Source organism: Odontesthes bonariensis, chromosome 21 (genome assembly GCF_027942865.1).
Source record: "Odontesthes bonariensis isolate fOdoBon6 chromosome 21, fOdoBon6.hap1, whole genome shotgun sequence".
In the NCBI taxonomy this organism is placed as follows: domain Eukaryota; kingdom Metazoa; phylum Chordata; class Actinopteri; order Atheriniformes; family Atherinopsidae; genus Odontesthes; species Odontesthes bonariensis.
Genome location: NC_134526.1, coordinates 25,642,424 through 25,667,291, shown reverse-complemented (window position 1 = coordinate 25,667,291; position 24,868 = coordinate 25,642,424). Strand labels below are relative to the sequence as shown.

General features: G+C 41.6%; 2 protein-coding genes across 3 annotated transcripts; both read left to right on the top strand.

Annotated features, from left to right (window-relative positions):
- Positions 1–1,491: 1,491 nt before the first annotated feature.
- On the top strand, positions 1,492–11,525 carry LOC142371458 (uncharacterized). The gene is made up of 6 exons (XM_075454131.1): positions 1,492–1,687; positions 2,004–2,088; positions 6,801–6,933; positions 7,375–7,400; positions 8,491–8,563; positions 9,120–11,525. Exons 5-6 carry the CDS (start codon positions 8,518–8,520, stop codon positions 9,929–9,931), a joined length of 858 nt encoding a protein of 285 aa, XP_075310246.1. The 5' UTR covers positions 1,492–1,687; positions 2,004–2,088; positions 6,801–6,933; positions 7,375–7,400; positions 8,491–8,517; the 3' UTR covers positions 9,932–11,525.
- An 86-nt stretch (positions 11,526–11,611) lies between these two features.
- Positions 11,612–19,644, top strand: LOC142371456 (uncharacterized). Of its 2 annotated transcripts, XM_075454129.1 has the most exons (4): positions 11,612–11,711; positions 13,197–15,705; positions 17,228–17,313; positions 17,690–19,644. In XM_075454129.1, exons 2-4 carry the CDS (start codon positions 13,251–13,253, stop codon positions 17,789–17,791), a joined length of 2,643 nt encoding a protein of 880 aa, XP_075310244.1. In that variant the 5' UTR covers positions 11,612–11,711; positions 13,197–13,250; the 3' UTR covers positions 17,792–19,644. The 2 variants fall into 2 exon arrangements, with proteins under 2 accessions (XP_075310244.1, XP_075310245.1); XM_075454130.1 differs by having other exon boundaries at positions 11,612–15,705; positions 17,693–19,644.
- Positions 19,645–24,868: the final 5,224 nt, after the last annotated feature.

The window sequence follows — 24,868 nt, the reverse complement described above, 5'->3', positions numbered from 1 at the left end:
CAAGGTAACAGTGCCTCTACTGGAGTATGACAGGAGCGACAATGTATGCGTACCTTTTCAAGATCGTTTCTGTATCTTTGATATCTTAAGGCTCGTCTCATTTGTCTAATTTCAGCCTCCGTCTCCTCGCTCCTCCGTCCTCCTGGTTGTGACACAAAAAACGTACGTAGCAAAACATTTTGTGTGTCCAGTTGTTCAAATTCACCCGGAGGAAAAGTCGGATTGTCAGAGGATCTATAAGAGGATACAGCAGTGTATCCTTCGTAGAAGTAGTTTTGCTTTGCTGGTTTTTTCGGCACATACAGCATCTGAAAGGGGCATTGCAGCATGTTAATCCTACACTTTAAATTTACAGATTAAAACTGAACTACGGTTAATTGACACAGGTGTGTCAGCCTATCGACTCCTCCGCTTGTATCTCTAATTGTAGGGACTAAGACTCAAGGGGAGCAGTCAAGTGGAGGAATCGAATGTGTGCAATTTCAGAAATGGGAGTAGAGGCCGCTGTGTAGGCGATAAAGACTAAAGGCCTGATTATAGCTGTGGGCTTCTATACGTACCCGGTTTGATCTGAGATTGGAGACACATTCCACAGTCACAGAGATGAAATGTTAATTTACAGTGGATTTATCTGATTTCATAATAATTGTAAGTTACATTGTGAGTCAAATTTAACACGGCCATCAGACAAACAGCTGACAGTAGAGAACTTATCAGCAAAAAAACATTTTCTGACAAGCAAACCCCACCCACGCCCGCTCACTGACACCATCAGTGTAGTGCACCGCTCATTTCATGACAATTGTCACATCACATTCGTGTAAAAATACGTAATCATCATCCAGCTGTAACACGTACTGTACCATATATCTCTTTGTAAGCTGAATCATTGCTGCACTTGTGTTGCTTGAGTGATCATAATCCTATTTCCCGCGTGTTTTCATATGAATGCCTCCTTAACTTTCAAATGTAATTCATTTTTCAGGGAGCGCGGACAAGGCAGGCAGGCTGACTTTTTTCCCTTTAGAGTACCGGCCTGAACCATTATGAACTTTCACCTCCCATCAAAACATTTCTTTCTGCACTGACACTGTCACTTCAGTAGAAAAGTCTCACTTGATCATGGCCGCCTGCAGTGAAAGCCCTGAGATCTCTTCCCCAGCGAACGCTTCGAGGGCCTGAGCGGAGCCTGGTTGACCTCGTTGAAACGTATAATCAGACCAAACACAAGTGACCGTCTTCAATGCAGACACAGCAACCCTGGAGTTGACCTCAGCGTGTTTACAGATACATGAACAGTATAGATATGCCTCAGCACGCACGTAATGTGAGTCACTGTGAACTATTTCTTTAGGCATCCCCGCACTCTGGCCAGCTGAATCTCCCTGCTTTAATCTCTTGGCCACGTCTCCTAAAAATATCCCCTTCCCACTCTCTCTCTCTCTCTCTCTCTCTCTCTCTCTCTCTCTCTCTCTCTCTCTGTCTGTTTTTCTCACTAGTTTGCTTTCATACAGAAGAGGCCCTTGTCTTTAGAGACCATGACAGTAACGGGGAGTTACCAAAGAATTCTATCAAAAAGCGGGTGTAACCAACAGCCACAAGTAAAGTGTTCTCAGACCAAGACGAGCAAATTCCGTCGCTTTGTTTCAGAGTGATCTGAATTCTTTTGGACTAACTCAAGCGAGGGGTAAGTAACTCGCGCACTTTCGACCACAGAAATGGAATGCAAGCAATGGAAATCGTCCCATTATTGTGATAAGTTTTGAAAGTCAGAGCAGTTTTTCTGTCAGTCAGCAGTGTTCGCATTTTGTATGATACAGCGGGAAAGTGATCAAAGTTGACAAAAATCAGTTCTAAAGTTAAGAGACCCCGGCGTGTGAAGGTCCTTAATTCTCACGACTGATCACACTTATCAACCCTTTCTTTGGCGATGCACCCCTTCACCGGACCAGAAAGAAAGAGTTTGCTGAAAAAGGGGTATTTCAAACTTTTTTCTTTCACAGAACGGACTTTTCCTCCTGCCGTGCCCACCTGCAGAAGAAAGAACGGAGGAGGCACCCCCAAAAAGGTCTGAAGCTGTCTCACCAAGTAAGCATACCGGTGGTTTATACCAATCTGACTCTGTGCCTTGAAATGTTTACAAAGGAAATTATCTGGAAAGCTCAAATTCAGCCTGAAAGTGTGATTAATATGAGATGCTTATTTTTCATAAAGATGTGAGAATTGCAGAAATTCTCATCTGACTCTGAAAGTAAGCAAACAAAGGCAAAATGCGCATTTTTTTTCTTTCTACTTCCATCAGACTGATAAATATTGAGTCGCTTCAGTTCTGTAAATGCAGTGAAAAACTGATCAAGGGACAGACAGCTCGTGTTTTCATTGTTCTCCCTTCCTTCCTGCTGCTTCGTGTTAAAAAAATGACCGCTGGCGAGTCCCACCCTCCTGTCATGTCATGCCCTGTGGCTGCCAAATGGAGCTGCTTGCTGGGTGAGGTCTTCCTCTCATATTCTGGGTGGGGTCGCTTGGACTTCATTGTGGCATTCATTTGCCTCCTCTAGCCCCCGTACCGCTTCATGCATGCTGGGATGGCCTCCCGCACAAACACATGTCTGTATTCTCTGACCACCCGCTGCCTTCTCTGGCGTGTGCCCTGCCAGTGGCAGTGACAGATCATCCCTGCTGTAGCTGAGCAAGTTTAGCCTGAAGATGCAGCAACACCTCTGTTTGTCTTTGTGGCAGCTAAATGTGAGGAGAAATACAGCCGCCAGGAGATGATCTCAAATACGAGTGCAGCCCTATTTATTTTTTGTTGTTCCACCCACTTATATATATATATATATACACTTATATAGCCCAGATTTGAGTTGAATCAGTCTGAATAAAATATAACCTTAAAACATATAAATATATAAAACCGTGCTTTTTTGTGCTTGTACATGTTGTTTATCCATAAATATTCATATTTCTTCATCTTTGTGTGATGTTAGAATAATGTGCTCTCTTCTGCTTGATGCAGTTTTTTATTTAAAGCAATTTAAGAGGAACAATCCAATGTTTTAGAAGACATAGTTAGGCTAAATAAGAGGCTTAACACCACTCTCACATGTGCAGAGAATGAACTGCCTAGAGCAGGCTGACTGTGTGTGCAAAGGACATGAAATGGGCCCACTATCACCTCTAAAGCTCACCAATAAGTCATTTTATGGTTTTATGAAGGGATCCCAGTCATTTCCCAACATGTCATTCTGGAAATACATAAAGGAAAACACAAGAAAAAAAAAAGCAGCAATCCTTACGTTTACTTTGATTTTTCATTTGACTTCAGACAGTATAAAAACATGATATTTACAGTTTTGTCTCCATCCATTTTTCCATGCCCGTTTAATCCTATTCAGGGCCCCAGGGGGGCTGGAGCCTAACCCAGCTGCCTTTGGGGTGACAGATGGGGTATACCTTGGACAGGTCGCGAACCCATCCCAGGGACAAACAACTCTGTATACTCACGGTCAATTTAAAACGCCCAGTTAACCTAACGTGTATGTTTTGAGACTGTGGGAGGAAGCCCGAGTACCCAGAGAGAAGCCCCGCGTGCATGAGGGGAGCACGCTGACTCCACACAGAAAGGCCCCAGCAGAGATGTGAACCAGGAATGCTGCTGTGAGCTGACAGTGCTCACCACCACACCATGTGCAGCCTTGTTTGTCTCGTCAACTTCATTTCAATTTTTTTCGACATCCATGCATTATTGGTATGTGGAACATTCCAGTTAAATTGGGGACGACGAAGCTTTTACCACTTTGTAATGTGGTCATCCCTTCCTCCCTTCTAATTCACCACATCAGTTCTGTCAGCACGGGCAAGAGCAGTGAGCAACAGCAGCGAGCTTCTATGTGAGGGCATCAAATGACTGATAGACTCTGTATTTGGGCGTTCTAAGACACAGAACGTACATCCAGATGACTTGAATTAAAGCCCTGTGACTGGAATTTGAGACAGTTATAGTTACTCTTTCAATTTAAATTCCTTTGATGTTTCAGTTGATACTAGGCAACAAAACTATTTGCCAAGCTTTCAGAAAGCCTATTCGTTAGGGTCAAAATTCACCATTTGATTACATTTACCACATGCCAGATAGCACACTGTCCCTTTCTGGTTTTTTTGGTTTACCCATGGAACATTAAAAGGTAACAGGGTTACCATGACGTCAAAAATGAAACAACACCAAGGTGTCTTCATTAACCATCTCACCAACACAGGGAGCTGGGAGCGGGAATGAGTTGAATTAAAAAAGTTAGCTGCCAACGGCATTATCAACCAAACTAATGTTTGGTAATGTTTAATCAGCTGGCAACCTTTTGTTGCAGCAAGAAAATATGTTATAGAAACATTTGTCTAAATCCTGAAATGGCAACACATATGTTGGTTGTTGTTTTGTGCAGGGGAGTGTCCACGTGAAATTACCGGAATAACGGCGATGTATGAATATAAAACATGTAAGCCCCTCCGCATGTATACTGATTATAACCCTGACCACCTGAGATTAAAGAATGAAAGGAGTGTTAAAAACATGCCTGATCCCATGGTCTCTTTCGTGAGTTAGCTAGCTGACGTTAATCTCCACCTCTCCTCCTCCTTTTAAACAATGAAATCAACAGTCTGAAACATGTATTATGACATGGGTGGACGTTAAGCCTATATGTCATCGTCTAAGCTGCATCTCTGTTGAGAAAAGGGGAAGCGGAGTGAAAAATGTAGTGATGGTAACAGTTTTAATCCTTTTGTGATGTTTTATGCAGCTATTACTGCATATGTTCTACCTTAAAAACGAGTTGTTTGTTGTCACACTGCAGCAGGGTTTCCAGTTAAAATGGCAGACGTTTGTTTTGCTTGTTTTGCTCAAATACGATGCGACACAATATGATACGATGCGATGCTATACGATGCGATGCGATGCGATGCTATACGATGCGATGCGAGACGAGATGAGACAAGACAATGCAATACAATGCTACTTTATGATAAGTTTACACTGAAATTCACTTTGCATCCCTGGGCCAGGTTTCATAGTCTTGGGCCGTGTCCAAGATTAAAAAGATTAAAATAAAAATAAAAATGCAAGCACATCATATTTCCTGTGAGCACACACTGATCCTGGTTAAGCAGCAAAAACAGACTGTTTTAGAGAAGAACTCTAAAACTCTTCCCATTATCTTATTGTTCTAAACATTCTTCAGTAATTCTTCTCTGAAGCTAGCATGAATTAATTGTGATTGTAAATGCTGTGCTACGCTAACTAGCAGGTCAAAGTCAGGATGGAAAATTTTAGATGTATTTAGATGTATTATTTAATATAAAAGCAGAAATTTCAAGCGAGATATTTTACAATGTAGGTATCAAAACGGAAGGCTGCATGGTGGTGTGGTGGTTAGCACTGTCGCCTCACAGCAAGAAGGTTCCAGGTGCAACTCCTGGCTGGGGCCTTTCTGTGTGGAGGTTGCATGTTCTCCCTGTGTATGCATGGGCTCTCTCTGGGTACTCTGGCTGTGCATGTTAGATTAATTGATGTCTCTAAAATTGTGCTCAGGAGTGAGTGTGAGCATGTGTGGTTGTTTGTCTCTGTATGGCCCTGTGATGGACTGGCGGCCTGTCCAGGGTGTACCCTGCCTCTCGCCCGATGACTGCTGGGATAGGCTCCAGCCCCCCCACGACCCAACCGACGGATTCAGTGGGTATAGAAAATGGATGGATGGTATCAAAAGTATATACTTTGAGATTAATATAGGAAGTCAGTATCGCGGCGCAGTGGCAAGCCTCATTGCCTCAAACAAAGATGGTTCCTGATTTATATGTTAGTGGGGTCCATTTTGTTTGTCTTTATGGCAGGTGGTAGAAGTCAATGGGCAGAATTCAAATCTGATCATCAGTTTATGTACAGAAGTGTTGTGTGCATTAAAAACTAGGCATAGAATAAGTAAATGAGCATGACTTAAAAAAAACACACAGTTAGACCCAACAACTGAGGTCACCACATTTAGAAATAAGCTTAGGACAACATACAACTTAACATCATGTTAAGTATTGTAACAAAAATAAAGAAATAAAAATAAGGAGTTAATGGGCATCAAGGGGAGCTTTACATTCATAAAGCTTCCCTTGGCATAGCAAATGTGTTTGGCATTAACGGTATTCAGATTACAATTCTGCTGCCATAATGCTGGACAGGACAAGGGTTTAAAAAAAAAATTAATAAAATTTAAAAATAAGAAATAAGCTTAGGATGCTACAACATCTTTATCTGATTAATGTTAACCTCTCAGCTAAAATTTCTCATCTCTCGTCAGAATCAGCCTCGTCATCTTTCCCCCAGCCGACTTTGGAGTTTGAACTGCCCTTGACCCTCTCTATTGTTTACATTTAGTTTAAACTCTAACATGTGGGAGGCCAGAGGCTGTTTAAAAGTTAAAAGAAACAAAACCTCCAACTCCAGACCTTCTGACTTTTCAGAGCCTTTTGCACTACCATTATACTCATTTGAATGCTTCGCTCAGACACATTTCATTCAATTACAAGATCCTGAAAGATTTGCCCACACACCAGTCTTCTAATTCTAATTTTTTAACATGAATCAGGGAAGGAAGTTTTTTTTTTTTTACTTTTTCTTTGTCTTGTCACATGTACCGTTGCTCTTGTTCCAGATCCACTGATTTGAATCATTTCTTATGCGCTCTAATGTGTTTCTCTTTGTGCTGAAGCATATTTTCTCCTTGGCAATGTGCATATATGTGTGTACGTTTGTTCAGGAGCAAACCAAAAGCCAAAAGACGCCCGAGGACAAGACTAAGGAGGCAGCTGATGCCAGAAAAGAGCTCTCTCAAGAATAAGAAATAGACTATCAACAGCTCAGCTGCAGCCGGAACACACAGCCACAATCAGGTAGGACAAAACTGCCATATTCTGAATCACAGTACAGAAGGAATGTGACCGCATTCTGATTTTCATCAAACTCATTTAAATCAAACACAAACTTTACTTGAAATTAGGCCAACAATGACAACAAATTGCTGGCTTTGAGGAATGTTAAAGCAACCCTGAATTTTTGCCTTGTAACTTAAAGCCAACCTGTTGTTCTCTGCTCAAGCATGGCTCATCTAAGTCATGGGGTGTGATCTGACTGTACAGCCCACATTTAGCTCCGTCTCACACTGGCAACCAAACCGCAAGGCTAAAGTATCTGTTGGGCAAAAATAATCGCAGCGCCTCTTGCTGTGATTGGTTCAACACTCCTCTGATGATGACTGTGAAATATTTCTGGCAGGTTTTAAAGTGTTTGACCATGCAGAGCCCTTACAAAATGTCTCTTTTTTTTGCCCACAGGCCTGAAACTGACAAGGCCACACAAGGTAAGGAGTCAGCTGCACTGTGGTCATTAGCTCACCATCACTTCCATCACTATGGTTGTCTACAATGCATTGTTTCTTGGCAGATAATAATTTACCATAACTAAGTCTTTGCCTGAGCAATAACAATTCAAATCAGAGTGACAGATTGGAGTCACGGCTGAGAAACAGCTCGGCTTTGACTGAAACATTACTGGCATTCCTCTTGCATGTGACTTTGTCCACAGTACAGGAACACCATTATGACAGACATATCTTAAACCTTTTTTAGTCCACTTTGTGACCAAAGTTATAGAACATAGAAGTTGAGATGGAAACAAAAGTTCTGGGTCTGTTATAAGACGGCGAGCAGTTGACACGGACTGAAAGCATGTGCATAGGTTCACTCTCGGATAATTCAGATAATGGAAAGAATCACAAACTCACATCCAACAACCCAATTTAAACCATATGAATACACATCTGTTTTGCATGTGTGTACATGTAGTTTTTTAAGGAAATACCCGTCTTTGTTTTCCCATGTAGCACACTAATACAGTGTCAGCTAATGGCCAAAAGGTGTCAGAGCGGCTTAGTTTAAAATAAGACGTCTCAACCTTCACGGTGAGCTAAGCAGCCCCAGGCAACACTGAATATCATTTAAAAAGGTGTCCTAATGTAGCTTTATATACAGTGAAGCATCGCAGAGAGCAAGAAAAAAAAGTATTTTTCTTAGTTCCATAAATCTACAGTCAAACAGTCAGCTTATTATCATTTTGTGGTTTAGTGAGACTCAGAGAAACACATCATCCTATAACCCCTGAACTCCACTTGTTTGGTCTTTGGAGTCATCATGCTGACTGATGTTAGTCATAAAAAGAAACTGAGCATACTGAACTGAACTGAAATGTTGACATCGTTTTCAGTCAGTTTGACAACAGACATCCATACCGTGTTAAGGAGCAATGTTGGAGGAACCATCATGGTACAAACTCTATGTTCCTGCTGGTTACAGTCGCCTTGTACTTAGACCTGAGTGCAACCAGGTCAAAACATGCAGAGGATTTATATATACTGATTTCTATATGTATGTTTTATTTTTCCGTCAAAAAAGGAGGCTGTGAATCACCGCTCCATACAAATGGCACAGATGATGTTTCAGGATAGTGGGCAAGATGGACGATCAGGTAAGGCACGGAAATGGGATTTGTTATAGATAAGCCTTATACATACATTTATTTCTGCGTAATTACAGATAGAATGAAAGATTAAATGGAAAAATGTTGTGGCAATCCCCTGGAGCACCTTTAAAAACTGACACTTCAAAATATGGCAAGAAACAATCTTTAGTTGTTTGGCATTATGGTCTCTGTTTTCTTGCAAAAGATGCCACCTTTACTTAGGATTTCTCGTCAAAGATCAGCCCCCAGGGTATGACTTAATGATGGGACTGTAGTGACTGGCCTGAGAACAATGCTATATTTAACCCACTTAATTTTTTTATGTGACTGTGTGGGGAAAGAAAGCATTCCCTATTTTTCTCTGTGTGGCCCTATTACTTCTGCTGTGCCAGCTCATATTAGTTGCTCTGAGCTCAGCTCCTGTCCCGGCTCTAACCGCTGCATCTCTCCAATCAAGGGAAAAGTAGGGGTCTGATCTGAACTTTAAATTATTAAAACTTTTGGCCTCCGGCATTTTTTCCTAATATCCTCAATCTAGCTTCCTTTTTCTTTGTCACTACAGTCCTTGGAATGTTGGCAGTGCAAGTGGAGAGAGACCCCAAGACAGGTGCCACTGTTGTAAGGTCAGTCGCCCCCATATCCACGCCAGCTGGCACTCCAAATGCCACTACTATTTTTGATGATGGCAGGAAGAGCATCCACACAGTCGGCGGGTCGGTAGGTCAACCCTCAACTGAAGAGCTTGGTCAGATCCTGAGCGTCATCGATGGGGTGGGGATGAAAGTGCTGCTGGATGAGGTGTCGGTCGAGCCAGAGAAGACAGAGAAAGTAGAAACCAGCAAATATCTGGAGGAAAAGGTTCTGTCTTTGACTGCCCATGACACTATGTCAAAGGAGGACTATATACAGCAAACCAGCTCTGGAATTAACCCTTTGGAAGCTGAGATGAGGATAGAGAAATGTTCCTTACGTGCCGGAGATGCAGGCAATGAAACCATGATGGTGGTACGAGACACTGCAGGAAAAGAGCATAACATAGAGGGTCAGAGGCTGGAGGAAGATCCAGTCACACTCGTGTTCCTGGGTTACACCGATGATACAACTGGGGATGGTCTGGAAGACCATGAAAGCATGCCCACTGTGGAGCGAGTTATCATCACGGAGGATGGAGAAGAGCACATCTTAGAACCTGAGGTGTCAGATTCACTCCAGTTGCCTTCAGCGCAGGAAGCAGAGCAACAGGCCAGGAAAGAGCCCCAAGACAAAGCCATAATAAACATTCCAGCGGATGGAAATGGAGCGGGAGTAAAAGCCGAGGGAGAGGACGGGGATAAAGGAAAGCACAAGACTTGTCACTGTTGCTCCATCATGTAAGAAATGAATGAGGAAAGATACCACCCAACTCACTCGATTTGGCCTTGAAGTGGTTTTGGCTTTGAGCTCTGACTGACTATTGAAATCCACTTCCTCCCCCTGGTGGACAAAACAGAGAACTTCACCGTGCTTTACCGCAGGCTCTCATCTCCAACTTCCCCAGGACTTTTGCCCTTGATCATCCAAAAAGATACCATAGTGTATGATTAGTATTCTGTCCCAGATGGACAAAAATTTAATATTTCAGTTTGTTTCTTTGAAGTCAACTCTGGTCTTCACATAAAAGTGCACCAAAAAAGTGACCTTTTCAATATCCTTTTAAAACTCTTCCCCAATATCATTGAGGGCTGTAGCTGCCACTCAGAACACCAGCAACGTCTCAAAGAATTTGGGGGTGTCTACTTTCTTAAAGAGAAGTTTATAATCTTCTGCTATTAACACAAGTTTGATTGGCCAAGTATCAGAGCCCTTAACGTACGACGGTACATATACTCCCGACATCTGCATCTTTACGTTTTCGAAAAGATTGAAGGCTCCAGATGTAATGTAGATTATGTTGATTATTAGGTTTTAGCCTGTTGGTTGGAAGATTTTTTTTTTTTTAAACTTCTTAACAGTCAGGCTACTTGTTTCAATTTAACTCTTGATGCATGGAAGTGATAAGGATAAAAAAAAACCCGCATTCATTCAAATTGTACTATTTCCTCAGTGAGCACTAGACACGATTTCAACATAGGTGTGGACGTCCACTTTTCAGCCACTTGTATGATGCACGATGCTTAATTTAAAATGTTAAAAAAAATATGCAGCTGCTGTGTACAAACTTAATGCTTCTGGGACACCGTAAAGGGGGCTGTTTAAAGGGGACATGTTTAATCACTAAACAAAACAAAAAAAGATTAAATATGGTATCGTTAAGCATACAATAGTTATTTGGTGATTCAGCTCAATAAGGCCTTGAGTTCAGTTTCCAGGTCAGGTGAAATTTGGGCTAAATGTGAACATTCAATCAAGCTGTTGAAAAGGCTTAGACATCGACCTAACTTTCAGTTTTAAAGTCAACCAAGCCCAGTTTTAGCCAAGACATTTATAGAACATTAGAACACGTAATTTCAACGTCTTTTCATGTCTCATGGCAAAAACTGCACACCAGTCAGCTGCACCATTAACGGCACCTGCTCACTGTTGTGTAGTTCCCGCCAAATGAAGATAAAACAGCTCAACACGGGCTCATTTCACACAGGTGAATGCAATGGAACTGCTGATCAGCCGGAAGAAACTATTCTCCCAAAAAAAGTTCTGAAGAGTTCCACAGTTGTGGAGACAAAGAAACAAATGAAGTACTGTTCTATTGAACCTAACCTTTCTCAGTGTCCCGCACTAACCTGCCTGCTGGCTAAGTTCACCGAAAATAAAAAGAAAGGCTAAAATTCCGTTCGAAGTAATGAAAGAAGACTGAACTGTCATTTGTGTAATCTTTTGATGACTTTGTTGAACTTGTATTTATCACGGCTACAACTGTAACGGAGAACGCATATTGTAATGTATGTCAGAATACTGGACTCTCATTAAATGTTTTACTTATTCTAATCCATTTCACCGCTTTGCAATCACTGCGGGTCATTTGAACCATGTGCTGCTTCTCAAAGAAAGGAGATTTTGTCGGCTCACATGATACAGAGGACAGGACGATACAGCTGCTAAGCAGATCAGCTTGATCGTTCATATTTCCATCAGGGTTAGGACCAGCGAGCACAGACGATGGCTACAGCACTGCCAGGTGGGTCTCTTTCTTAAAAACTTCCACACGGCGCATGAGCCTTTGCATGTATATTATTTTTCTGTCATATTTTCTTTTGATTCAACGCTCGGTTTAAATGGTAGGCCTACATCTTTGTCTGTGTGATATGAATATACTATATGTAGCAAGCCTGTTCTGTTCTGTGGGAATTGTTTAATCTTACACTATCACGTTGATGATACACTGTAACTAATGGGATTCAAATCTACATCACTATATAATTTAAATTGAAATAACTTGTAATAATCTCTTTCACAACAACACAAAAGAAAATGTTGCTCGAAAGGAGTTTGGAGTAACCAGGTTAAGCTCATTTGGGTGCATTAATATGTCCTGTTGCTTGAGCTTTATTTACTGCATGCTGCTGTTGATAATCCTGAGCTGCAGAGTGGCTGGCATTAAGTCCCTGAATGCAGGTGTAAATATAGACTCGTAGATTTAAACCCTGCAGCTCAGTGAACCAGATCGTGCCCGGGACGATATTTCCATATAGATTCTTAAGAAGCGATCAATGATGCAGCATGGAAGGATAAATAATGGGCAAAACGCATATAAGATGTCAAGTTGAAGTGGAATGGTCAAACTATATGTTTGAATATATTTTGATGACTGCAGGCGGAGGACTTCAAAGCAAGCATCTTGATGTTTGAGGCTGGCTGTAGTACACCAAAGCTAAGTGGAAGAGCTGCAAAGTCTAAATCCTAAAAAGTCAGACGATAGCTGCATTTCCAACGCAAGTTTTAATCAATATTTAGAAGATGTGAGGACGAAAAGGTGACTGAAAACAGTACGAGTAAAAAGAAAACTTCCAGTCGGGTGCAAAAAAATGCAAATGCTCCTTTAAGGGATTAGACCTACTTTGTGAATCCCATCCGAATGTGGCAAAAATTCAAATGACGTGACTCGCCAGCTGTTTCACGTCTTAGCCAGCAGACAACAAACTCCCCTAACGCACCGACCGGCACCTAGTTTATTCGCTTTAAACCAGCCGGCGGAAACGAATCAGATTCATTCAAATTTTTAAAAGATCACTCAGCTTTGCTCCACCGAACGGAAACCTGACTCATGTCTTGGCGTTGCAGTATTACAGAGACATGAGAGCTCTAGTTTTCCTCTTGTTTTGTGCGAATTCAATCAATAATTTGTTAGGAGCATGCTTCACTGACACAATAAGGGTTTTTAAAGTGCCGTGTGGAGTTTTTGTATAAAACAGAGCTTCTAAAGTTTCCATTGCATTACTACGTGTCGCACTATGTGTCTATTGGCCTCATAAGCATGTTAAGTCAATCTTTTGTCGCAAATTCTTTTCTTTTTTCTTTTTACTACACCCATATTTACATGTTTGTATTTTTCTACTTTGCCGCATGTGTGTTACGAGACATAGATAGATAAAAAGATGAGTCATTTTTGGCACGTCATATTCTAAACACACTCGTGTTTTTTTTTTCTAATTCATACTTGAAGGAACTTAAATGGTAACTCTGATGAGACACCTTTGAGTGCTTCAGGTCTCAAAGAATGGTCTCCCAGGATAAAGGTGGTCTGTGGATGAAGATGGAATCCAAGCAAGAGACCAACCCTTCAGAGAGTTCCCCAGAAATCTTTAAAGAGAAGCTTCAAGTTGAAACCAACTGTTCCCCTGCGGCTCCTGTGCCGATTAAAAGATACTATGGTGTGATGGATGATGAAGGCGCGGATGATGTCTTTATCCACTCGTTCCAGCCTCCTCCAACGTGCTCGGCTCCTTTTCTCACAGCAAAGGGAAGCCAAGGTGCAACAGCCAGTAATTCTGGTGTGACCCTTTCAAACGGAGCTGCTGACGCCACAGAGGCTAAGGCTAATCCGACCGGCTTAGACTGGCATCATAGTGAGAAGCAGTTAATGGCAGCACGAAACGAGTCAGAAGAAGGGATATCAAGTACGGTGCAGACGTCAAGGCAGTCTATGGACAACGGTTTACTGTTCAATGACAAGGGCTCTACTCCAACGGCTCATGAAGACCAAACACCCACAGACAGCGAAGCTTTTCTGATGGAAGCATGCCACGATGAAGCTGAAAATCAATATCAGGATAATGCTTCAGGAGATGAAGACTCAAACAAAGAGCCTGAAGATATCATAATATTGAGTGAAGGAGAGGAAAATTGTGGGGAGACTGACACGGAAGACGACAAATATCCACAACAGACATCTTCAGATGTTAAGGAAACCTCTGAAAATGAGATCTGTCGAGACAAAGGAGGCGACAAAACAAAACACAAGGACAGTTGCTGTCTTGATGAGAGAGACGTCGAAATGTCAAGAGATCATTTAGACAGCGAAAGTGTTGAGACAAATGCCACAACACTGCCTGGCCTCAGGGAAAACGATGATTTTGAATCCTCCGAGCCAGAAGAGCATTGCGAATACAAGCAAGACACGATTGAAGAGGCAACCAATCAGCCACAAGTGTCTGACTTCTCAGCCGACGGGGCCAATGACAGTGAAGGGCATGTTAACAGCAGATCTTTGGATTACAACCTCATGAGAGAAAGTGGCACTACAGAAACCCAAACACCCATTACCAAATGTTCCGAGGAAATGGTGGAGAAGGTAGATGGTAGCCGGAGATTAACCATTGAAATCCAACAAGGGGAGCAACTGCTTCAACGTCTGCAAATGGTGCAGCTGCGACATGAGGAGATCCAAAGTTTTCCCCCTGAGGTTGCCAAAGGGCTGACAGGTGGGGGGAAGGTTGCGTTTGGGGCTGAAATCCAAGATGGGAGAGTGAAAGGAAGGAGTATGACAGGTGAAGAAGAGGAGGAAGAAAGCAGATTTCCTGCTGAAAAGCAAGATGAAGTAAAAACAAACCTGACGCCCAATGATAAGAATGAAAGCAAACATGTTGAAATAAAAGCAGGGACATCTTTGTCCTCCTCAACGCCAGGACAGCCAGAGCAAAAGCAGATTACTGGAACAGAGACAAGTGTTTCGGAGGATGATCAGAGTAACAACTCTGTACCTTCAGATTTGACGCTCAACAACTGTCATGAAGCGTCCTGCACCAAAATTCCCTTGGTGTCCACCGGATTTTCAGCTGCTGACACCTCAGTGGAAAGGCAAATCCATGAGTCAGCCCAGGGTAAGCCAAACTTGCAGAGAGCTGGGGGTGTTTTCAACCTTGCAGATAATCCAGACGTGCTAGAAATTCCCTTCAAGACAAATGTCACTCTCGAGTCACTTCTTACCAAGGCTTGCATCAGCCAGCCCAATCATTGGCAATTCTCTGAAAAGAAGATGCAGAAAGAAATAAGTAAGGAAAGTCAGAGAGAACTGGCAATGGTCAACCAGGGAAAAATCCCAGGGGGGTACAGCAAAGGAGAGGTCCGTCAGTTAAAGGAGACCAAATTGCTGTTTGAGGCTTTCCAGCAGGACAACACAGAGAGTCCACAAAGGCTCCGGAAAGCCCCCACCACTTTGATGAAAGATCACGTTTACCCCTCTGTTCTGGAGCGCACTCATAGCCTCGAGATGGTCTCTCTCAAGAGCTGTCCTGTCACCAGAGCACATTCTCTCAGGCCGTTCGACTCCGGAATCTCAGATAGCGACAAAAGTCCCGGAAACCTTAGATCAAGGAGCCCAACCGGATGCTCTCGAGACAAAACGCGCTTATCCCCATACCCAAAGCAAGACAAGCACCAGCGACTGCACAGAAGCATGGAATCAATAAGCAGTGAAGTCACCACGTCAGCTAAGGAGATGAGGGGCAAAACAGGAGAGGCAAACGACAGCCAAGAATCCCCTATCCTCAAACACAACCCTTTCTTTAAGTTGCGTCCAGCACTGGCCCTGCAACCAGAGGTGGCAAAAGACATCCAGGAGGCCAAGGACAGGGAAGAAGAGCTGCGCAGACAGAGGAGCACTCTGTATGGGGAGTTGAAACAGGAAAGTCAGGATGAAGAAATGTCCCGATGTACAAAGGCACTCAAATCAGGTTAGTCTTCAGAATATCTAATATGTTTGGCTTCTATAGTAACAAACTAAGGTAATGCAAAAGTTTCAGTTCAATATATATTATGATGTGCACAATATACAGCAGTACTTTTACTTCATTAGAGGACTTGAGATTTGTTACATGAAGTGTGATCCATTGTCTTAGATTCTAAAAGGTTTCCATTCTGCAAAATGCAAATATCACTTTGTCTAAAAGCTTTTCAAAGTTAAAGAATAAATCAGAAACACTTAGATCTTTCTCCACATTCCAACCCCGTGACACTCAATTTCAGCACTTAAATGAATGCCTTTCCACATTAACATCACACAGAGTTATCCAAGCAATCTTATCACCTTAGTGTCATCGCTGTCGTCCCGAGTTAAGGCCCCATCGATCTGGCAGCCACCTTGATCTGAGTCAGCAGATGCCAACAGGTCGAGTGACAAAATTAGGGCCGCTATCTATACTTCAGCTTGAGCCAGAGACAGCTCTCTGGGTACAAATGGGTAGAGTTAGGGTACAAATACAAATTAATTCAGTCAGTTAATACATCTTGCTTTCGGCAACACAGTAAGAATGATTCATTTGTTTGTGATTTTAGGTCTTCTTTTGTTGGCTGGAGATCCAAACAAAACAGCCAGCCTAGGAGCATGTGACTAAGTTGGATAATGTTAGTATTTTCAGCCAAAGAGGCTAAATTTGGATGAGTGAGTAAGGTGAAGCCTGTGTAGAAGATTGAAGATTGTGTGTAAATCAAATTAAATGGACGACTCCTAAAAATCAAATTACCAGCGATGGCCCCAGAGAATTTCTTAGATCATTGAATAATGACATGATTAGATAATGATTAAATAACTTCCAAGAGACTATTTTTGCACAATACTAACATTTAAAGTATACACTTGACAGAGTAGAGGTGAGATTTTTAATTATTATGTTACATTAAACTTACATTATTACCAATCCTTTTACGCATGTAGTTTCCTTAAATGTTGCTAACAGATTTTAGCAGCCATAACTAGTTGAAAGCTAGCGTTAGCTTCATAACACTCTCTACGAACATCTCCTGAATGTTTCCAACTCTTTTGTTTTGAAATGACAATCAGGATTGTAGAATACATACATATACTGGATGATTTTGGCAACAAAAAAAAAAAGAAACCACACTAGCTAGCAGCCTGGAGGACATGGAAATGAACAGCATTTGTTCATGTATTAGCCTACAGGGTAAAGCTAGTTTGTCCCCGTCTTTTAAGGATATCAAGCAAAAATGGCTGTTCTGGTCACAAACTGTGCTTTTAACACATAACCTGTTACCCCACAATATAACAAAATATGGACAGCCGCCTAGCATTTAAAAGTATGCTGAGGCTACAGTAGCTGCACATACATTTTTACACATAGGCTCCATTAGAGATGAAAAATAAACATTTCTTTCTCGTGTTAAATGTATACAATCTGTAATACATCTGCTGAGGCTTATTGCCCGTCATATTATTTAGCTCTTGTATTTTTCCTTTAGATTCTAGGCAACAGTCTCGGGGGAAACTGGAACGGGTTTGGCCACCACCCTCAAAGAAAGACCAGAAGAAATCTGAGCAGCCACAGGTGACGTACCAGGACTAACTAATGCACATATCCTGAGATATTATTATGTCAGATTTACATTCAAAAAGTTGTGTTATTTTGAGATCTGTATGGTGATGGGTAGACCCAGAAAACGTTTCACATACTAGAAACAGAGCTTGAGCTTGAACAGAATTTCTAATGTGGTAAAGTGATTAAAGTTTTCTGGATCTTGGTGAACTGATCTATGTGACTGTAACAGCTGAAAAAGGATATTAGGCTTAAGGCACTCACGAATACTAATTGTTTTACAAATGGATTGGTACAAAGGGTTCTGATCTCAAATTCAGAGGATCAAGAAGCAGAAGCTAATCCTCCCACTCTTAAATCCTGGTCTTTTCTCTGCCTTATCTCGTAGCAGGAGCCAAAAGTTCACAGAGCAGGAGGTCCGAAGGCTCCTCTGTGGCAGCGCTGGGAGTCCGGCCTCATCAACGGGCAGGCACCAAATGAAAAGAAGTGACGTCGGCCGTTGTGGTCCTTCAAGACAACAATTGATCTGCAATGCTAGAACTACAGTCCAAGCAGAGATGAATCACTGTAACCAATATTCTTCTTAGTTTCAGCTTAAAAATACTTTCTGTCTCTTTTAATATTGCTTTGTATCTCTGTCAAATATGCTGTTCTCCTTTTCTTTTTTTTTTTGATATATTAAAAAAACTAGTTTCAATGAGCAGGTAAATAAAGAGAAAGTATCACTCCAGTGATTCTCTTTATGTTTATCAACGATGTTTAATCGCTGTGGAATTGAAAAAATAATAGCTCTGCTTTTGACAAACACAACCACTGACTTGGACACTTTCACAATGTGAAATTATAGTTAAACAGACAGGCAAACAATGCAGAAAAAAATAGCCCATTCTCTTCCACAAGTTGCAGATTTCAAATGAATCCATTTTTGGATGAATTAAGAAAAAACCTGATAGAAGAAAGGGGCATTTCTTGTGTAAGCTGATATCTACAAATCTATATTCTACTGAAAACAGTACAAATTCTGACCCTAAGAACTTGTGTATAATGTACCTTATGTTGCTGTACAAGTGAGCTCGCTTTAAAAAAAAGGAAGAGAAAGAAAAAATGTTCTTAAGGTGTGAACTGAAGAGACCCGTGTTTATTGAAAAGGAGGGATTCCGTGTTATGTGTGCCTTAAGCAGACAGGACAACAAAGAAGAAGAGAATTTCACAGGTACACAGGCTACAGAATATTTGAAAATCATTTTCTTTTAATCCACTGCAAATATTCAGCTTCATGGAAGCGCAATACTAAAAACATGTGTCCAGTGAATAGGTTTCACAGATCTGCTCCATATATGTGTAACATAATGGCAGAGCTACTTTTAGATTCACTTCTGAGACAAATATTAGACGATTATAGTGATCACAGCTACTTGCAAAACAAACAAAAAAAGCCCTCCAAGGTGGAGATTAGTGAAGGGCAGAAAGAATTTTACAACAAATATACATAGTCAGGGTTTTGGTACCCTCTAGGGAAATCTCGTCACTGGGTTGAATCTGCAGTGCCCAAATGAAAAAGGTTCAAAAGTGTCACTCCAGGCGTGCAGTAACGTTTACTACAGTTTCTAATCTCGACAGGAAGAAGCACACAGCTTAGCTCGTTTAAGCACCATCTGTCAGGAACAATGCCTCTGCCAAGAGAGGACAGACCTTTGCTCTGCCCTTCCTGGTCTGAGTAAAGCTGTGTTAACTGACAGCAGAGCTTACCCATAAGCATGAAGCAGGACCAGCGTAAAGGCCTCAGCTGTTTGCATTCCCACAGAGAAGAATATGTCCACAATTCAGATGTGTAATGCAAAACCTCAGTGTTTGCCTGGGAAAATCCAATCACTCGAAGTCAAGCTTTAATTGAATGGACATCCTCAAATCATTTTTTATTTTTTATTTTTTGCTGGAGCCACCTAATAGCGCTTCCTAAGTAGGAACAGCATCAATATTCTCTGAGCAAAAACAGCCATGCAGCAGTTTTTCTGCGGAAATTAAAGGGTTAAAAAAAAAAAAAAGAAAGAAAAAGGGTGACACAACAGAACATACGGCAAATCTCTGCTACCTCGCACTGAGCTGGGTTAAGACACAGCCGTCTTAATTTCTCATTTCTGCCAGGGGCGTAACCACCATAGACATTGAGGGGGACACGTCCCCCCCAATGTTGGGAAAGTACCAATCTGTCCCCTCCAATATTTTGTCTAGTATGTGACACATATAAGTAGTCCTTCTTTCCTAGATCAGTCCCTTGCTGTTCCAGATTTACTTTCAATGTGGGAAACAGTATACAAACAAAATAGTATGGAATAAGTTTACAATTGCACATTTTGTATTTGTGTTTTGCTACTTGACATACAATAAAAAACGAGCTTTGAATTGTAACTTGTTAATTGGTCATTATACTGCATTTCTTAAAAACTATGTTCTATACAAGCACATCTTTATCAATACACCTATATGAAAATTGTACAACATTTTCAATATTAATATTTTGGGAAGGGCTCACATTTGGACCAAGGGCTGAAATCTACTGTTCTACACAGTATATATTTCATGGGTTTAGGATTTGTACAGGTCACCCTAAAATGCACTAGAATGCAGGAAATGGCATCTAAGAAATAAAAAATCTTCTGGGGGAGGACCCCCAGACCCCCCGCTGGAATATGATCTACACTTCTAATTTGGACCCCCCCAATATCTACTCTATGGTTTCGCCCTTGATTTCTGCAGATGCAGAGCTGACGGGCCCGACATGATGAATTCCTGAAATGCTACATGTGTAGTTTATGTCGGTGATTTACATGTGCATCGGTGTAGACTTTTATCTTCAACGTGTAGTCTTAGCTTTTTTACTATACAGGTATGTACTGTATAAACCCCACTTCAAAAAAAGCCGAAAAACATTCTAAAATGCAAAAGTCTAATATCTAAATACAGTCTGAATACAGAAAAAAAAAAAGAAATGTAGAAACTGATGCCAGTAACACATTTAAATAAGTTATCAGAGTGTCACATTTACACTTGAGTTACATCCCCTTTGCTTTCATTTACACTTTTGAATCATCTGAGAACTGACAATGCTGATTCCTGCAGTTTTTCAGGTGAATCGGTGTCCATTTTTTGCCGAAAACACAAGATTTCAGCTGCTACAAGAATCTGTGGCTGTTATCTAATACTTATCTTCACTGTGCCTTCAATAGGAGGCACATCTGGACTGTAGGTGAGCCGGTCAATCAATCACACACATGAAGCCACACTGTTGCAGGTCATGCAGAATGAGGTCTGAGCTTTTCCTGCTGAAATAACCACGGATCACCTTGATGGTAGCATCTCCAAAATCATCAGTGAAAACTTCTGACCATAGAAAATGTGTCTTTCTGAGCATCTGAAATGAGCTGACGGGTTAAAAATGGTTTCAGACAACACTTCCAGACGCAGAGACAGGTTGCATTGAGTGAAAATTGTTTTCCAAAGATTTCCGGAGCCCATGTCACTAGGTGATCTCGGTGGTTTTATGGTTTCTTTTGTAGTGCCGCCTGAGGGCTTGAAGGTCATGCGTATTTATCAGTGGCTCCTGATTGATTATTCTCTTATAGAGTTTGGCAGGTGTCCCACAACCTATCCTTACTCAGAAAGACTTAGCCTTTGATGGATGCTCCTTTTATTTGCCCAATCTCACCCGCCACCAGCTGATCTGCTGATTGCAAACTGTCTCTCTTTCCCGTCTCCCTGTGCCTCTATCCCAACTTGTTTTAGGTGTGTTGCCGGCATCAAATGGTGGATTGGCTTGTAATTTCTGATTTTGTTGAATAACTTCATTTCTTTTGTCCGTTAAATAAAAAATGAACAAATGAACAAATTACGGACCCAAGTTTTTGTTGCAGTTTGGAAAATCCCCTTAGTTCCCTGTAAGTATAGGGTTTGTATGAATTAATTCTACATTCGTAGTTGCATCAATTAGCATTCACAGCACCAGTCGAAGGACAATTTTGCTGGCAACCGTGTGAGGATATGCATTATGTCCAAAAACCAGAAGAGGGCAGTATAGTCTTGATAACAGAGAGAGGGTCCTTCAAATCAACCAGTCATCAGGACTCTTGGCAATGCATTACTTGTTAAATTAAAGAATGAAAGAACTGTAAGCACTATTTCAATCATCGTAATTAGAAGTGCTTTCATGTAAACTTTAAGATGAGTAAATGAATTAATAAATTAATTACTTGGTGGACTAGGTGTCCAAAGAGCAATCGCATCCTGAGAAAGTACAGTGGTTATGTAACCTCTGTAACTGATTCGGGGATGATTCACCCGAATCAGTAGCTGCATGTTATATCAATTCCACGTAAGATGAAGAGCAAGTTGCTTCATGGAACATCTGCGTCATTTACTGCTGTAGCATGTGGGTGGCAATTTTTACACCCTGAGTCATTCATGAGGGCTGTCATGTAAGGAGAGCACTGAGACTGTGTTGGTCTAAAAAAGAAACTCTATGCTCCCCAATGATAAAAAAAAAAAAACACTGACAACATGAAACGCATTTCTCTTTAATCAAATCACGCCACCCAAGTGCGATATTTGCTTGCATTGATGGGCGAGCCTCCATCCAGGAGAAAAACTTCGACCACGAGGCTTATCAAAAAGAGACATGTGGGGAAAAACAAAGCATTCAATGATGTTACTGTGTTCTACCCTGTACCGAGTGTACAAGTACCAAGAGCTTTGTGAGAGGGTGCAAATGAGAGTAAAACAGTGACAGCTCTGACATCACTGACGTGAGCTAGGATTCGCACCAGTGGCAGCAACCTAATGGACAGATGATGGATGACTCACTCTTGCCACCCACATGACTTCCCATCATCGCGGTCTATCAGCTCATCATCTCACTTTGCTCCGAACAGTGCTCAGGTCGTACGCTTGATCAGTCAGTACTGATAGCGGCGTCAGCTCACAGCATGATGGATCCTCGGTCAAGCTTGATGACTGGCTGGCCGCCATTTTTTTTAACAATATCCAATTTTAAGTACCCCTCCGGACAAATCTCATGAAAAATAATTACAGTTTCAGCTCAATCGTATTTGGTCTAAGCTACCGAGTATGAGGGCAACTTAGTTTGTCCATGAGATGTTTTTTGGTGGGTTACATGACATATCTTGAGCAAAATCAGCCATCAGTGCTAATGCCGCTTTGAATCTGCAGAGTATCATCTACACTGTAGACTCTACAGTCTTTATGTTCAACGCAGAAGATTTGAGGAACCAGTCCTGACTACTAGCAGGATGGGGCTGTATGGCTATTTTGCATGCACTGAGAGTGACTTGTGAAATTAGAAGCTAGCATAAGCAGGAGGCTAGTTGCTGCTTGGCCTGGCCTCGTAAGTTTGCACCCGTCTCTAAAAGTAGAGACTCGGCCTGGCTGAATGAGTGGGTGCTAGCTACCGGCAGCCAATCGAGCAGTCGCTCGGCGTTGCTGACGTGCAGAATTGCGGGTGGAGGCAGACTAAAATATTCATAGATCTCCATTCAATGAATGAGGAAAAAGGTAAAGAGTCACAACAAAACCATTTTTAAGTTTTTTTCACTGTGAAAAGTTCCACAAAAACACAAGCGAACACCATAAGTCAGTAAACCCTGTAATCTCTTCTCAAAAGAACACTTTTGACTGCTGATGTTGAACGGCCATGAACGGCCATGAGTTCACTGTGAGGAGGTGCATAAAGTCGCTGCCGAAAGTGTGCACAGATCAACTGTGCGTATTTCATCCCATTTTCCCTTTCCACAGATGGACATGCTCTGAATATGCGACCGGCCTGGGCTTCTCCTTGAGTTGCTGAAGTCGAATGAATGAATAAACACTGGGTAGTGAGAGCATGAGGTAAGGACAGAATAAACAGACCTCAGATAGCCCCGCTGAGTTGAGCCATTGTCCTCAACAAACCCCTCTATTCCATTTCGCTCTCTCCTCCTCCTCCTCGCCTCCTGCTTTCCCTTCTTGCACAATGAAACTCAACTGTCGAATTCCATTATCCCACATTACAACAGAGAACAATAATACAAAGAAGTTATGCAATCAAAAATAGAGTGTTTGTTTAAGGGGGTCAACAGTTATCTCTTTTCCTTGGAGGTTTCTGTTTCCAAAGACTATGGATTGAAAGGATTATCATTCTCTCTACAAACTGGACTCATTGATTTTCTCTTAAAGTAACTTTTATAGATTTTCAACCCCACAATATAAACTACGCTAGATCTGAGGATCTATCCCCGGTTTTATCTTATCTTCCTCCCACACATGTTCTCTCAAAAGACTGCTTTTGATAGGACATTTGACTGTGGGTGTGCTGATGATATGGGTTGGAGGGAAAGTGGAAAATTAAAAGGCTTTTTGGAAAACCTTTGTGAAATGCACAATCTTTTTGCATGAAATTTGGTGGGTTAGCGCCTTTCACTGGTCCTTCCTTCCTCCCAACGAGTCCTCCAATCAAAACAAGCCTATAGGTCATTTGTTCATACCCTTAAATATGACCCGTAAGGTGTCCTGTACAGTACCGGCCCCCTACAAGGGGCAAGAGGGAAATTCAACTTATATGAGTGTTTCCATATTGGAGCAGACGTCATTCTTAAGTCTTCATATGGAGGTGGGAGGCGTGGATAGATGGTCAAGTTACGCGCAGAACTTTTAACGATGTAGCCTTGTGTAATGTTGTCATGCCCATTGGGTTTTTCCCATGTCTTTAGTTTTATGTTCATGTTTTAGGTTTATTTTTTATTTTTTGGTTTTTGAGTTCCCAGTTCACTATTTAGTTCCCAGGCTCCCCTGTCTCTTGGTGAGATCTTTTCCCTGATTTTCACCCCTCATGCCACGACGTCACGTAAAGATAAGTGTTTTTCCAAGTCATGTCAAGTCTTTTGTTTTGTTTTCTAGTCACAGTTATATTCATGGTTTTGTTCCCACAGCCTCCTTTTGATATCCGGCTCAGATGCTCTCATGATCGCTAGAGGTCGCGTATCTTTTTAAACATGATTACAAGTCGACTCTGCCTGCGTGAACATATGAGCATTATGATGATGAGGAGGACAATCTCCCCCCCTTATAAGCATCTGTGGCCACATCAGCAGTAGTGAGACACGGAAAGTGGACACGTCATATGCAGCGACATGTCGAGTGTGAGGAAATCAAGGAAGAAGGTGTGAAGATACCGGAATATCTTTCAATCTTCAGGTGTTCTCTGTAGGGAACAGAGTGCGGAAAGGTGTAGGGATTCTGAGCCTTTCTTTTCTTTACAGTAACTCAACTCAACTTTATTTATAAACCCTTTAAAACAGCTGTGGCTGAAACAAAGTGCTGTACATGAATAACAACACAAAATATAAGGCATAAAACATAAGAACAATGTAAAAACAATAATAAACAATAACAATATTAAAACAATAAAAGAAACAGAGTCTCATGCTGGTTTAAAAGCCAGGGAATAAAAATAAAAAAAAAACAGTAACTGTTTTGTGTCGTGGACGCACTGGGATGCACATACTGTAATTCATTAGTT